Raw genomic sequence first — 15,484 nt, forward strand, 5'->3', positions numbered from 1 at the left:
TGTTTCATCCCCATTTAGAACATATGATGGAAGGAGAGAATCAGCTACCACAAATGGTCCTCTGACCTGCGCATGTATGCCTACATGCATGCACATATAAATAAATTTTATAACTTAGAAAAAGAGATAATTCCTTTCTGTTCTGGCTAGCATTCTATAGTATGAACATACCACAGTTATGCATCATTTTGCCTCTGAATGGACTTATAGACTGTTTCAAAATTTGAGCTATTGTGATTCAAACTTCTAAAACATTCTTACACAGGTTTTTATGGATGTGTTTTTGTAGACAGTTTATCTGGTCCTGCCTGGCCCCAAGGTCCAGACGAGTCTCTCCCACCCACGGTCCCTCAGCCGCATATAAAATAATTACTCAGAGGATTATATTAATTACAAACTATATGGCCTATGGTTCAAGCTTCTTGCTAGCTAGCTCTCATAACTTAACTCAACCCATTCCTATTAATCTGTGTTTTGCCACGTGGCCCGTGGCTGTCCCGTTACCGGTCTGCTGACATCTTGTTCCTCCTTCAGTGGTGGGCTTGTGTCTCTCCCATCCGCCTTTCTCTTTCCTGTATCTCTGCTTGGATTTCCCGCCTGCCTCTAAGCTGCCTTGCCGTATACCAAAGCAGCTTATTTATTATCCAATGGGAGCCACACATATCCACAGCATATAGAAAGGCGTCCCACCGCATGTTTTTGTATTTTTTATTCAAACACCTGGGAGAGGAGGTGCTAAGGCACGGAATTAAAGCATTTTAACCATGTAAGAAATTGCCAAAGGTTAAAAAGCAAAGGAGAGAAAGAAGTCGCCCGGCTTTCCCAAAGTGGGTGTTCCCTTTGTACTCTAGCACACTCCGAGAGAGCTGCTTTTCTCTGTTACACTAAAGGTTATCTTGTAACATTTCATTTTAGCTTTGATTTCGATCCTTCTGATGATTACTAATGCCAGCAATGTTTTCTAGTGCTAATTGACTAATTACATAATTTTAGAGGGTTATTCCGTCCAAATCTTTCCACTGTTGTTGCTTTTGTTCATTCTTTCTGTGTTTTGGATACCAGCCCTCTGTCAGCTAGATACATTGTGCTTAGTTTCTTACCTTCTCTGACCTGCCTTCCCGTTTCTTAGTGATGTCCTGTGGGAGACAACTTTAAAATTTGATAAAATCTGTTCTGCAGTTTTTAAATTTTTACTGTGACCTGCGTTGTGTCCTTTTAGGTGAATCAGTAGGGAAGAGGCAGTATTTACAATTCACCATGGAGTCCATCAACTTTCTGTAAAAACTCCGACCTCACATTTTGGGAGGTTTTTCATCCATGATCATTCAGCCCCATTGCTTTTAGGACCTGTGGCAAGGTGACAGACATATCATGATGGGACTCCTGAATAAAGGAAAGCCATGCCTCCTGGCAGGAAGTGGGAAGTGGGGTCCCCACATCCCCTTCAGGGGCATACTCTCCAAGACCTCCTGCCAAGCTTAGCCTCTCCAGAATGGATGCTGTAGGGCTCGTGGCTAACACTGGGCCTTGTAAGGACACTGGAGGTGCAAACTACAGCACCACAGATACATGGCTTCGTTTTTAGCCCCCTTTTTTCTGTGCATCGATCTCTTATACCAGGACCACGCAGTCTTGGTTATGACAGCAGGTGATAAGAGTTTCTGTTTCTTCACTATCAGAGTATACTTGAGTCACTGGAACAAAAGCGCATGAGCAAATAGTCTTAGGAGCTATCCACCAGAGGGGACAGTGGACAGAGTAAAGTGAATATTAAGATGCACAAGTCTGTTGTGCATACGGTTTGCAGTAACAGGATCAGAGTAGCCCGAATCCCCAGGCATCTACCTTCTGTAAGTGTGAAAACCAGGTCTCAAAGGGGTGGCAACTTTTTTTTGATTAATTAATTTATTTTTCTATTATCAGCTTGATACAGTATGGGTGGCAACTTTTTTAAGGTCTCACAGGTAAAATAAAAGGGCAGCTGTTCAAACCTATGTTTGAGAAGCTCAGTGAGCAACCCCTCCAATTTGATTTCCCATGGTAATAAGAATACCATTGTGAGGTTTTTTTTTTTTATTATTATTCCCCCATGATTTTCAGCCCTGTGATGACAGTAACCTGCTTTCTTCACTGGAGAATTCTTTGCCAGTTCATTAATTCCCATAATCCCTCAGTACCTGCAACAGCTTCTACTTGTAAGGAATAGATATTTGAAATGTTTTAAGAAAACATTCTGTTCTTGCACGCTCCATAAGCTACCGACCTATTGTGTGTGCATGGTGGGAGGGTGTGTGTGTGCATGTGCTTATGGAGGCCAGTGGTTGATGTTGGGTACTGTCTCAGGGTTTCTATGCTGCAGCGAAACACCACAACCAGAAAGCAAGCTGGGGAGGAAAGGGTTTATTTGGCTTACACTTCCACATTGCTGTTCATCATTGAAGGAAGTCAGGACAGGAACTCAAACAGGGCAGGAACCTGGAGACAGGAGCTGATGCAGAGGCCGTGGAGGGGTGCTGCTTACTGGCTTGGTCCCCATGGCTCATGGCTTGCTCACTCTGCTTTTTTTGTTTGTTTGTTTTTTTTGTTTTGTTTTTCGAGACAGGGTTTCTCTGTGTAGCTTTGCGCCTTTCCTGGAACTCGCTTTGGAGACCAGGCTGGCCTCGAACTCACAGAGATCCGCCTGGCTCTGCCTCCCGAGTGCTGGGATTAAAGGCGTGCGCCGCCACCACTGCCCGGCTCACTCTGCTTTCTTATAGAACCCAGGACCAGCAGCCCAGGGATGGCTCCATGCACAAAGGGCTGGGCCTTCCTCCATCAATCACTAATTGAGAAAATGTCCTACAGCTGGATCTTCCGGGGGCATTTTCTCAGTTGAGGTTCCCTCCTTTCAGATGACTCTAGCTTGCGCCAAGTTGACATAAAACCAGCCAGGACAAGTATGTTCCTCAGTCATTCTCCACCTTTATCTTTTGAGACCTGGTCTCTCACTGGACCTGGATCATGCCGATTCCACCAGGCTATCTAGCCAGTGGTCTTCAGAACACTCCTGCCTCCACCTTCCCGGTGCCGGAGTCGCAGATGCATGCCGCCATGCCTGGCTTACCTGGGCTCTGAGCTCCTGTCAGACTCATGTTACACCAAGCCTTGTAGTGACTGGGCCAGCTTACCGGCCCCTCAACTTAATTTCAGTAGTACTAATCCTGAGCCCGAATGCTGTTGGCTGCAAAAAACAGAAGACCCACCTCAAGGGCACAGTGGTGTGAACAAAACAGAAAGTATTATCTCTCAAAGCTGTAAGTCACGAGGTAAGGCGGTTCATTTGGCTAATTCAGCGATGCCATCTTTGGAGTATCAGACCCCCAAGTTCTGTTTAATCTTGTGCCTCGACACCACGCTGACTCCTCCTATAAGCAAGAATTGGCTGCTGCACTTTCAGATACCCCAGCAGCAGATGTCACACTGGAGGGATGAGGTAAAGCTGTCCAAACCCTCTGTCATATTTCATCGACATTTCTGAGTTCCATTGTCTATGCACGAGTCAGTCAGTTGTAGGGGCACAAGAGCTCCATGATAGAGTCAGAACCGTTAGAGCCCCCAAGTGCCAGCCTGGAACGAGAAATCCATGCTTGAGAGGCACATAGGCAGTGTGACAGGCCTGTGATTTGAGTCTAGTGTGGGTTTTATTTGCATCTGTGTTCCTCTTTGGAGACACTCATTGGTGTTCATACACAGACCGGATCACTTAAAATATGATTGTGTGTGTATTGGCTCACATGACTGCTTTCCCTGCTGATGTGTGAACTTGCAAAAAATCAAAGGCTTTCCCCGGCTCTCTTCCCTGGCAGTCGACCTCAAAAGGAAAAATGGAGCTTGTGTGTCCCCCTGGCCCCGCCCCGAACATGCAAGGCAATCCCCGTGGCTGTCACCAGACCCATATGCAGGGACAAAGAAAAGCCACGCTGCCTGCCCAGCACCACCCCTTTTTTCTAGGAAGACACAAAACGGTACACTGGTATAAAGAAACCTGTGGATGTACTTTTAAACTTTCTAGTCGTCAGTTTGAAAACTAAAACATAACTAACCTTAGGAATGCATTTCTTCACCTCCCTGATATACCCAGCAATAACATGCAAAAGTGTAATCAGTAAACCAGGGTAAGAAGTTACTCAAGTTCTGTATTTCCAGATGCAGAATCTGGGCACGTTTATTGTCACAGCAGAGTCAGCTTAGACTAGCCACTTCCCAGAGCCCAGTGACTGCACGTGAGTCATCAGAGAGCGCCAGACCGTGTGTCACCACTACCTAGCTTTCTGGAAAAGTGGATGTGTGTATAGCAGGCAGGCAGCCTTCCCTTCGTGGCTCCCACGTCTGTGGATTCAACACCGTGGCCAGAAAGCTTTGGGAAAACGTGCCGTCTGTGTTGAACATGCACAGACTGATTATTCCCTAAGCACAGCCGTTTGTGGAGTGTTTACCTCGTGTTTGCTCCTGACAGGAACCTGTGACAGGGAGGGTTAAAGTTCATGGGGGGGTGGTGTGTGTGCCTCCTGTGTAACCACTGTGCCATTTTACATACGGGACCCGACCACCTGTAGATTTTGGTGTCTGGGTCGGGGGGCTGGAATCAATCCGATAGACAGTGGCACCTGTGCTTCTTCTAAGATGTGTGACTGGAGTGGATCTGTAGTACATAGTATACAAACAGTGAATGTCCAGCCCGTTTTCTTACAATTCGGCCCATACAGTTCCCAGGGAATGCTGTCGCTGACCCGTGCCGAAGGTTTTATAGCTAACCCATGGTTGCGGAGCGGCTGTGCTGCCTACAGATAGGTGCTTAATTACCATCCAGTTCAGCAGTGTAGCTGCTCACGTTACTGATGAACTAATGTCGGTCTAAAGTGAGTGCTGATTGACATATATGCTAATGAAGTAGTGGTGGTGATGTCACTCCTCACCGTGGCTGACATCCTGATACTTCTCATTAAAACTTAATGTGAATTATTACTATCTTCACCCACAATTGAACTCTTAATTAGGGTCAGCAAACGTTCTCTTTAACAGGATAAGACAGTAATTATTTTAGGCTTATAAGGCTACTGTGAGACAAGAGCAGCCATTGTAAACACAAATGAGCAGGGTGTGGTGTGGCCAAATAAAAATATGTTTACAAAACCAGACATTAGATGAGGTTCTTTTCTAGAGGCTAGATTTGATAATCTTGTTTTCTGGTGTTTTCTTTGTTTGTTTGTTGTTGTTGTTGTTTTTGTTTTTTCGAGACAGGGTTTCTCTGTGTAGTTTTGGTATCTGTCCTGGATCTCGCTCTGTAGCCCAGGCTGGCCTCGAACTCACAGAGATCTGCCTGGCTCTGCCTCCCGAGTGCTAGGATTAAAGGCGTGCGCCACCACCGCCCGGCAATAATCTTGGTTTTAATGACTTGATTATTTGTGTGACATAAACGATTATTTGTGTCACACAAATTGAGAAGTAAGATGTGACAGAGATAATTCCACCCTGGTAAGGTAGGAATTGAAATCTCTGCATGTGGAGTTGGGTGGAATTGCACAGTGTTGTATCGCTGTGTAGTATTTCCACCATTATCCTGCAGACCTTTGCAATAGATATCCCACAACGTTGTCCTTAATGTATTAGGTGAAATAAGAAGGTGGAATTGTTAGTTCAAAGAATATGTAACGTATATTCTTTATATTAATATAATAAAACATACTTGATATATGGTAACCTGTGATGCAAAATTACTTATGCTTAATAGTCTTTAAAAAATCCGTTCCTTAGGCTGCGTTGTAGTTATTTGGCCGAATGCTCAGCCAGCACACAGGAAAGCCCTGGGTTTCGTTACAAAGGAAGAAACTGGGAGTGGGAATACATCCTATAGTGTCCACAGTGGCATGCGCGACCACCCCTCATGCAATGGACAGACGAGAGACAGACTGATAACTAGACAGACAGATGCTAAAAAGTGAAAGTGGGAGGGCTGAGTCCTCTGCCCCACCCAAGCATTGTCCACTTGGAAACTCGGCCGGTCTGTGTTGAACACACACTGTCTCCATCCTCCTGTGAGTTTCCAAGTTGTCTCCGACAACTGCTTGACCAAATCTCATTTATTTTTCTGAATGAGGTGGTGGTTACATTTTTCTTATATAAGTTGCTCATTAACATTCTTACCTATTTTCCACTTCAATTCTTCATCTGTTTCTTATTGCCTGGAAGTTCTGTTAGGGACATTAACCTAGTATATATACTAAGTGATTTCTGTTCCATTACCACATAGTACTTCATAGTTTATTGTGCCGAACTGTCTGATGTGTGTGTGGGAACATCTCCGAGGCGTTTGTGAGATTTGTGCTGATGAGATTGTCTCCAGTCCAGATGTTCTCTGTCGTCTTATGGTATGACTCTGCACATTAGTTTTTCACACTTACATCTTTTCATATATTGACTGATGGTGTTCCCTGTGTCTCGTGTGCGCTGGGTGCCATCTCAGGAGAGGGCTGTTGCTTCAGCTCACTTAGCCTCCCTCATCTCTCCACTGGTTTAGTTTGCCAGGGTTATCCTACACGAACTTTCCAGCTGTACAGTAAGTCTTTCTAGACTGTCTCTTGTTTGGGTAGTCTTTTGATCTATATTTGGAAAAATGCTACGTTTTAAATCTTCATGGCCTATTCTTTTATGTGTTAGGGTGGGGCGGGGCTGCCTGTTACATGTTTATTTAGCTAGCTAGAAGCCCTTGAAGATCAGCTGGTTAGCTTCCACCAAAGCCATTGTTAGGATTATGATTGAGATCACAATGCTAAACTTAGAAATTTATTGAACAAGACTGGAATTTACTATTACTGAGTCGTCCCCCCCCCCCCCACTTTATTGAATTATTTTTTTCCTCCTGTACTGAGACACACTGGGCCCAGGACCTCATGCATGCCAATTGGCTAGTTCTCTACCACTGAGCTGTGTGTGTCCCTGATACTCTTTTTACTTTTTATTTTGTAACAGGGCCTTATCAAATTGCCCAAGCTGGCGTTGAGTTTACTCTGTAGTATGAGGCAGGCCTATGAAGTTGAAGTCTTCATGTTTCAGCCAAGTACTGCCACCAGGCCTGGCTTAAGTTTCAGCAAATGCCCATGTATCTTTTTGACTCAGCATTGTGATGATTAATACTGCTATCCCTTCTATATAGATTCCTACTTGAATTTATGAAATAAACTAACATATCACATATTAAATAAACACTGGCTTTAGCATGCTATCCTTCCTTCCTTCCTTCCTTCCTTCCTTCCTTCCTTCCTTCCTTCCTTCCTTCCTTCCTTCTTTTCTTTCTTTGAGACAAGGTCTCTCTAATTTAACCCTGGCCGTCCCAGAACTTGCTATGTAGACCAGCCTGGACTCGAACTCACAGAGACCCTCCCGCCTCTGCTTCTGAGTGCTGGCATTAAAGGTGTGCATCACTCACCCAGTTTTTTCTTCTTCTTTTCCCCATATTTTCTTTTTTTATAGCTTTAAAGAACTCATTCATAAAGCCCCCTGAATCACATACGTGAGAAGCTTAAGATTTAGTTTAGCCAAATAGATAGTTTTTTTCCTTGGATTGCTTCTGTATTGAGTGTTTAGAAAACCCTCCAGTTTGAGAGCTATAATTCCCACTTGTTACGGTTTCATATTTGACTGTTTAATCCATCTAGGATGGTTTTCACATGAGGAAGGCCTAGCTTCCTCTCCTCCACTTGCCTTGTTGGCTAGTAATACATCTGTTCCCCGAGAATTTGAACTGCAGCCTTTGTCCTGTGCGATGTGACGTTCTCTAGGATATGTTTTGGGGTTTCTTCTGTTCTTTTTCCACTGATACGTAAACTCATTTTCCATACTGCGTTTGGTTGTAATACCATCTTAAGCACCTTGAGTTTGTGAAAGTCACTAGCTGGTTATGGGTGAGCATCCCCTGATCCTCTCTGAAGGTTATGGTTTTAGGCTGCTGAGGGCACATTTTAAAAAATCAAGTTAAGTTACTGGAAAGCATGTGGCCAGAGGTCAGACTCCCAGAACCCATATATATGTGTGTGGGCGTGGTGGTCGTTTGCCTGCAGCGTCAATCTCAGAAGGCAGGGGTCTGCAGACCAGGCTGTCCTGCTGAGGTCTGGATAGATTTGATTGAGCGACTGTACTTCAGTGAATAAAATGAAGGGATGATCAAAGGTGATTCCCGGAACACACGCTAGTGTCCACACACATGCAGAAGCGTGCACACGCAGATGAAGGGGGGGGGGAATCTGTAAGAATTGTGTCCTGTCTATGGAAGCAGGAACTGATCAGTGGAAAAAGTCATCTGTCACCAGTTCTTGTGTCTTCTAATGCTTCTGCTCAGGGCCGTCATATGTAATTTTTACACGTGGCCGTCGTTCAGAATACAATTGAATAGCAGCCGTCCGTGGTCAGTTCCATTGACGATTCACCACCTATTAGGAGAGAGCTCCCGTAATCTGTTAGATGAGTTATTTGTAGGGTAGATTTAATGCCATCTCATTGTTGAGCCGTACGAGTTAGCGAGTTTCTTTACAATGTGCCCTTTGACAGAATGAACACCTCCACTAACCCGGCTTATTCTTGTTTTGCAGATGTTGTTTTCTGTTTGCTTTGGGATACCTCACAGTGTGTCAGATTACTAGAGTCTATATCTTTGATTATGGACAATATTCCGCTGATTTTTCAGGGTAAGATTAAAATTTGATTCAGTGACCTCTTTTATCTATTCTAACGTAGCGGTTAAAAGTACAGACTGTAGTTTCATTTAGCACTTGTGGTGGAGAGCTATGGACACGTGTCATCCTGTAGATGTCACAGAGATAACTGTGCTTCCAAATTGCCTTGTATAAACTTGCTAAACATATAGCAGTTGGGCTCTTCATGTGGCATTTTTGGTATTCAAAGTAGTTTCTAATTCTAATAGGAATTTCTGCAAGCATTTGTAAGCGTTGAAAGTCAGCCCCCTCCAAGCTTTTTTCTTGCTACTTAGCCTTTTTCTCCCTCCCTCCTTCCCTCCCTCCCTCCTTCCCTCCCTCCCTCCCTCTCATCCTGCACAGAGTAGTGGAAATCACTTCTGGCTTTTGTTTCTCCAGAGGGGATTGTATTCCTCCTGGGCACCGACAGGTCTCCCTGTCCTGTAAAGAGACCGAAGGAGTGTTAGGAGATGAGTGCAGTACCAGCCCCTGAGCTAACCAACTTCTGTCCTTGTAAAGAAACATGTCCTGCCATGTGGGGCCCCGGCGGGGGGCGGGGGGGGGGCGGGGGGGGCAGAAGACTTCACACTTTATGTCACTGCCTCTCAGCTTTCTCCATTGCCCGAGAGGGGCGTTTCTTTTTTTTTTCAGTCTTTCGCCTCTGGGTGATATCAAAATGAATAAAACATCCAATTTAAAGATAAGCAAGTTAGAAAAAAATAATCATATCTCTGGAGAAAAAAATTAACAATAAAATTGGCCAAATTATTTGAGAAGAATCACCTGTAAAAGGAGAATTTTAGAGGATAAAGTATCTTTTTCTTCCTTAATGAGAGTAAAGTGGATTTTATTATATAGATTTTAAAAATAGTCTTGGATGAAAGCAAGTTGCATCCCAAAACATTATTTGTTCATTAACAAAACCAAGCTAAAACAGATGGCATATACTTAAAAAAGAAAGAAAGATAGATAATTGATAGATAGATAATAGATAGATGATAGATTGATAGATAGATGATAGATAGATACTGGATCAGATTAAGAAGTGAGTCAAGTAGAATTGAAATCCACACCTGAAATCCAAGGGTAGAGAACAGACCAGCTACCCATCTTTTTTTTCCTGGAGCTGAGGACCGAACCCAGGGCCTTGCACTTGCTAGGCAAGCACTCTACCACTGAGCTAAATCCTCAACCCCCCAGCTACCCATCTTTAAACAGCAGATGTTCTTAAAAGAAAAGTTGCTGGGCGGAATCAGTACCTAATTGGCTCACTGTGCGAAGGAGGAAGTGGCCCAGGTCACATGTCATCCTGATGGGATGAAGTTGGGAACTAGCTGTGAAACTATCATCATCTCTAGGAAGCAGACCCCTGCTAAGAATAGCCACTGAAAGCTAACCATGTCACACAGGGACTTTTCACCCTGAGGTAATGTAGGACCCAGGTTCTGTCTGCAGGCCCCAGGGGTGTGAAGCAATGGGAACCCTGGGTCCTCCCTCTTGCTCTGCTCACACCTGCTCTGGGTTTCTCTGGTATATGTTTATATTCACTCCATATATAGTTTCTTGATTTTTTTTTTTTTTTAAACACCAGTACTTTAGCATAAACAAGCAGGTCGGCACTACTCCACATCGGTGGGACCCTGGCAGCCTCCTCCTTCAGATTGGTCTTAGCCATTGTCTTTTATCCCCCTCACCTGCTACTCCAAACCCTTCCTGCTCCCCAGCCCCTTACACAACATTTTTCTCTGCTGGCTACACATAGCGTATGGTCAAAACAACTGTGTCACCACAGCGGATTAAGGTAAAGGTTTGTTCTCACATTCCAGTGCGCTGAGGAGGTAGCCTCTGCTCCACAGGCTGTTAGGGAAGGAGGCACTTTTCTTTGGGCACCTCCTCCTACAGGGTCTCTGGAACCTTCAGATTTGGTTGGGGGTGGGGAGTAGTGATCCAGATCAGAGAGAGCTCATGCCTGCTTATATTTTGTTAGCACAAACTATTACACAGGCCCACAGACCAGAGAACAGTTTATTAAGAGCTTAATCATTAAGAGCTTAATGATTTTTTCAAAGTTATTTATGATGTGACTTGAGCAGTATTTTGTTGAAATTTATAGTTTAAATATTTTGATATAATTTTAAATGTTTATAGGAGAAGAAAAAAACAATGTAGCATTTTAAAGATAGACTACCTGTTTATAATATTCCTATTTTTAGCCACTGGGAAGAAGCATTTATTGAACCCACTGAAGCAAGCTGACCTGGTACAACTCAGACAAAGAACTTGCTCTTTGAAAGTGGCCCTAAGAGAAAAGAGCCAGCTGTAGGCCTGTGCTCCTCACTCTGCAGGGGGTGAGGATCCTCCAGTGTGGGGCAGCAATCTGCAAATGGATTTTTCTTTGGGCCTCCAGCCACAAAAAACGACAGGGAGACTCATTAATTATGAAAGCTCAGCCAGTGGCTTAGGCTTGTTCCTAACTAGCTCTAACAACTTAAATTAGCCCATATTTTTGTTGATTTACTCTCTACCACGTGGTTTTTACCTCTATCCCATTTTGTGTGTCCAACTCGGTCTGTGTCTGTCTGGCTTCTTCTGGCGACTCTGCCTTCTTCTTCCCAGAGTTCTCTCTGCCTCAAAAATCCTGCCTGGCTATTGACCATTCAGCTTTTTATTAAACCAATCACAGTGAGTTATCTTCACACAGTGTAAAGGGATATTCTGCACAGCAAGGGGCAGAGAAGTCCATCCTATGAAGCCGATTAGGACAAGTGTCATTGCTCTTCCAAGTGCTGGTGTCTAGAGAGTGCAAGAAGGGAGGCCCGGGCCTTGCTGAGGAATCCGTGGGAAATCTCTTGGATGAGACGGGTTTACTTTACATGCTTGAGGCATGGAAGGACTGGGATGGATAGAGATGGAGGAAGGGGAAGGGAAGGGGGGGGAGAGAGAGGGGTTAGGGGAAGAGAGAGAAAAGGAGGGAGGGGATAAGGGAGGGGGTGAGAGAGAGAGAGAGAGAGAAAGTGTGTGTGTGTATGTGTGTGTGTCTCTGTCTGTCTGTCTGTCCCCATATAACGTTAGGTTCCAGATTTCTTTAGATAACACTGTCCTTTCACTACAAGTTTCTAGTTGCAGAAAGTTAGAAAGCCGCTGAAGTTGTGAGGTCTCACCTCACCTTTAGAAATGTGATACAAGAAAAGCATAAAATGATTAGTATTCCTATCAGAAATAACTTAAAAATGTAATAGGAAAAAAAAAAGATCCTGTTTCCAGAGCAACTGTGAAATATCCAGGGATATGTCTGAGAAGAAAGGGACTGTGCCCTGTGAAGACAGCTGTAAAACTTTATTCAGGCGTACGAACTCGAGGAACAGCCTGCTTGTGTATAGATAGTGTCGAGAGCAAGAAGGTAGAGGCGTGCAGTTGGTATAACTACGGTTACATTTTATAGTCGATATAACAAAAGGTGCATTTTATCAGGTTGAGGGTCATCACACAAAGTCACACTCTAAGTGCCTAACGGCAGTCCTAAGCCACTCTCCCTACTGCTGCTCATCTGTGACGTGTCTTAGCTGAAGGTCAGGTCTGGTCTCTCATGGTAGTCTCCAGTTTAAGGGTCAGGATCCAGGATCCTGGGGAAGACTCCCCAGCCACAGGGCAGGTCAAGATGGCGTCTCCAGATAGGCGGAGCAGAGCATTGTTCTGGGTCTCTGACTGTAGACTGACCAGTGGGTGTCATGAGGTCTAGTCATGTGCCTGGTTGTCTTGAATAAGTGATGCCAGTAGGTTCTGGTTATCGGGTGCAGTCTTGGGTGTAGTGGAGATCCTATTTTTACATGTCTAAAAGGCCTTTTTTGCTATGTGCATTACAGATAGTCAAATCTAGTAATTCTTCTCAAGTTAACCTGTCGCCTTAATGCGGTCATTAGCCTTGAGAAGCTGAACACACTGGACCAAGCTTATAATCCCAATGACCTAGGAGACAGAGGCAGGAGGATGGTCACGGGTTTGAGGCCAACATGGTCTTACACAACAGATTCCAAGCCAGCTAGAATAAAGTGAGACCTTAAAAAACCAACTCACAGTGAAACAAAGCCAAAGGAAGAAATGCTGACGAGCAGTGACTACCACGCACAGACAGCAAGGAGGCAAACGAAGGAAAGGATAGAGGCTAGAAATAAGAGTACAGAACACGGAGGCTCGGTGGATAAAGGTGCTTGCCGCCAAGCCTGGCGACCTGAGTTTGATTCTCAGGCCCCACGTGGTAGCTCCTGGGAGTTGCCCTCTAACGTGACGCACGTGTCCTTCACCCTAAATAAATAAATATAAACAGCAGCATGCAGAGTAGCTATGGTGGGGTCATAACTCAGTGGATACATCTTGGCTCATTTCTTCGAGATTCGATCAGGCACTTGTGATGGGGAGGGGAGAGCCCTTGCCAGTGTGAGTAAATAAGTTGCAGGGAGCGAGAACACTGTTCTCACTGGAACTGGATCTGTGGTGCCGAAGGGATCGCTCGGTGTGTCCCCCACAAAACAATCACAGAAGGGGTGCGTGTCGAATAACCCCCATTCGAATCAAGGCTGTGTCTCACAGCTAGGCATGTAGCACCAGCTGCTCCGTGGACCAGCTGGTCTGTGCCCCCTCGGCGGCGGAGGGCTGCTGGGCCACATGTGTGCTGCATTGGGTGGCGGCTTTCGTAGGAGCCCGTTCTTAAAGCAGAGGCAGAAACAGACGTGGCCTGAAAGCCTCAGGTGTGATTATCGGGTTTGTCTCTCCATCTTGAGAAGCCTTATTCGAGTCCAGAGTCTAATTTTAGACAGGTTTTTGTGTTCTGCGAAATGAGTCACAAAGGCCGCTAGCTGTTCTGTATAATCCTCCTCACACAGTGCCCGGCAACTCTGTGTAAATAGAGTGATATGAAATATTCAGCCACCGGGGACTTTGCACCTTCCAGTTCTGGTGGTTCTTCCTGTGGGCATGTCTCCTGGCCCTCGACCTACATTTGACTACAGGAAGCATCCCGTCTCGCTGCTGAGGCCATTCATGTCACCACGGGAGTAAATAGACGGGAGCTGTGGGGACTCGGTTGTCTGCTCCCTGCCCCGCCTGAGCTCTGCCGCTGATGGAGTGGATTCCCAGGGCAGCCTGGTAGCACATGTCAGAAAGACCTGCTTAACTCGGGTCTGTAGACCCGGCCCAGGCTGCTCCGGCCGGTGGCCAGCCCAGTCTCCCTGCAGCTTCTTCAGGGCCCCCTCCCCGCTCCTCTTTGCTTGGAACATCTTTTCAACCATATCTGCTTGACCAAACCCCAGATGAAATGATTGGGGCACTTCCCCCTCAGCTCTCTGTCTGACGTTTCTGTTGTCTCTGTACACTTCTCCAAATATCGCTCCTTCATGTAGCCATCATAACTGCCCTTTATCTTGTCCCCTGCCACAGGGGAAGCCACAGACCACAGGCAGTAGTAATCCTGCTTGTACGGTTTTTCTACACACATAGCCATGCTGAGCTTGCATACCCACAAAGAACCAGTGTCCCTTGGGCGCAGCTGAGCACAAGCGCTCTGCTGCTGTGGCAGTTGCTCTGATGGCTGAGGTGGCTCCTGGAGGGTGACAGAGCACCCAGCAGGGTGGGCTGGAGAAAGAGTGATTTGTGATCACGCTAGGACAGAGTGGGATCCACGAGATGTCTTCACGCGACTCACAGCGGCATAAAATGTAAAACATGGGAGTGTTTCCAGAGTTTAGACTATGGTTGACCGTAGATAATGGAAACCGTGGGAGGTAAACTCTGTGTGTGTGTGTGTGTGTGTGTGTGTGTGTGTGCACTGTGTGTGCACAGTTGTGTATCTCTTGGTCCTGGCAGGAAGCGTCTTCAGCATCAGCACTTCCCATTGGATTTTTGTGTCCTTTCAACACCTCCTGCTTGAAGCGATCCCAGTGCTTCTGTAGGTGAAGCACACACACACACACACACACACACACACACACACACACGCGTGCATTTGTGAGAGAGGTCCCGTTTTCTGCGGTGTGCTGTGTCAAGTGTTGGTGATGGTGCGATGTCACTTCACCCACCCAGTGTCATTGTCCTCCCCACGTGACAGTCAGTGTAACTGCTTTGAGACATATTACATAATTCCCCCTTCCACTGTGGTCACGGCAGCCGTGATATATGAGTTCAGATTTTTTCATTGCATGTTGTTTGTGTGTGTGTGTGTGTGTGTGTGTGTGTGTGTGTGTGTGTGTGTGTACATGTGCATGCCCATATAGAAGAGTGCAGATTGCAGGAGTCAGTTCTCTCCTCCTTCCATGTGGGACCCGGGGATTGAACTCACGTACTTAGGCTTAGTGGCAGGCACCTTTCCTCACTAAGCCATCTTACTGGCCCAGTGTGTGAGTTTTGATCCATGTATCCAGCTGCCTTGTTCCCCATGTCCCTCCCCATTGTCCAGCCAGCATCTTGCATAAAACACCCTCAACATGGACCCCTGGGTCTCTCACCCGTTGCTCCTGTGCCCCTTTCCAGGCAGCCCTGTCTCTCCAGTTAGTCACCCTTGTCAGAAACCTTGGTGGCATCAGGCCTCAAATCCTGCCTCAAACCCACCAAATTGTCGTCAAAGCCCTGCTGACTTTAGAACACACACGGGATTCGCTGTAGTCTGCCTGTGCTGGCCCCGGTCTGAACCACCCTCTCTCCTGCCCGCCTCATCTGCTTCCTCGTGCCCACATCTGCACCCTGTAACAGTCTCTGCTCAGCCTGCT

At 45.8% G+C, this 15,484-nt stretch overlaps 1 protein-coding gene across 2 annotated transcripts in view; it reads left to right on the plus strand.

Moving 5' to 3' along the window:
- Mboat2 (membrane bound O-acyltransferase domain containing 2) overlaps window positions 1–15,484 on the plus strand; it is a 129,668-nt gene that overhangs the window by 81,886 nt on the left and 32,298 nt on the right. The window contains exon 4 of one of the 2 annotated variants that reach the window (XM_059248193.1): window positions 8,625–8,720. The exons of the other annotated variant lie outside the window; for it this stretch is intronic. Coding sequence (XP_059104176.1) covers window positions 8,625–8,720 — 96 coding nt within the window. The remainder of the gene's footprint in view (window positions 1–8,624; window positions 8,721–15,484) is intronic. 2 annotated transcript variants of the gene reach the window in all.

This window comes from Peromyscus eremicus, chromosome 22, assembly GCF_949786415.1.
Source record: "Peromyscus eremicus chromosome 22, PerEre_H2_v1, whole genome shotgun sequence".
Taxonomy (NCBI): domain Eukaryota; kingdom Metazoa; phylum Chordata; class Mammalia; order Rodentia; family Cricetidae; genus Peromyscus; species Peromyscus eremicus.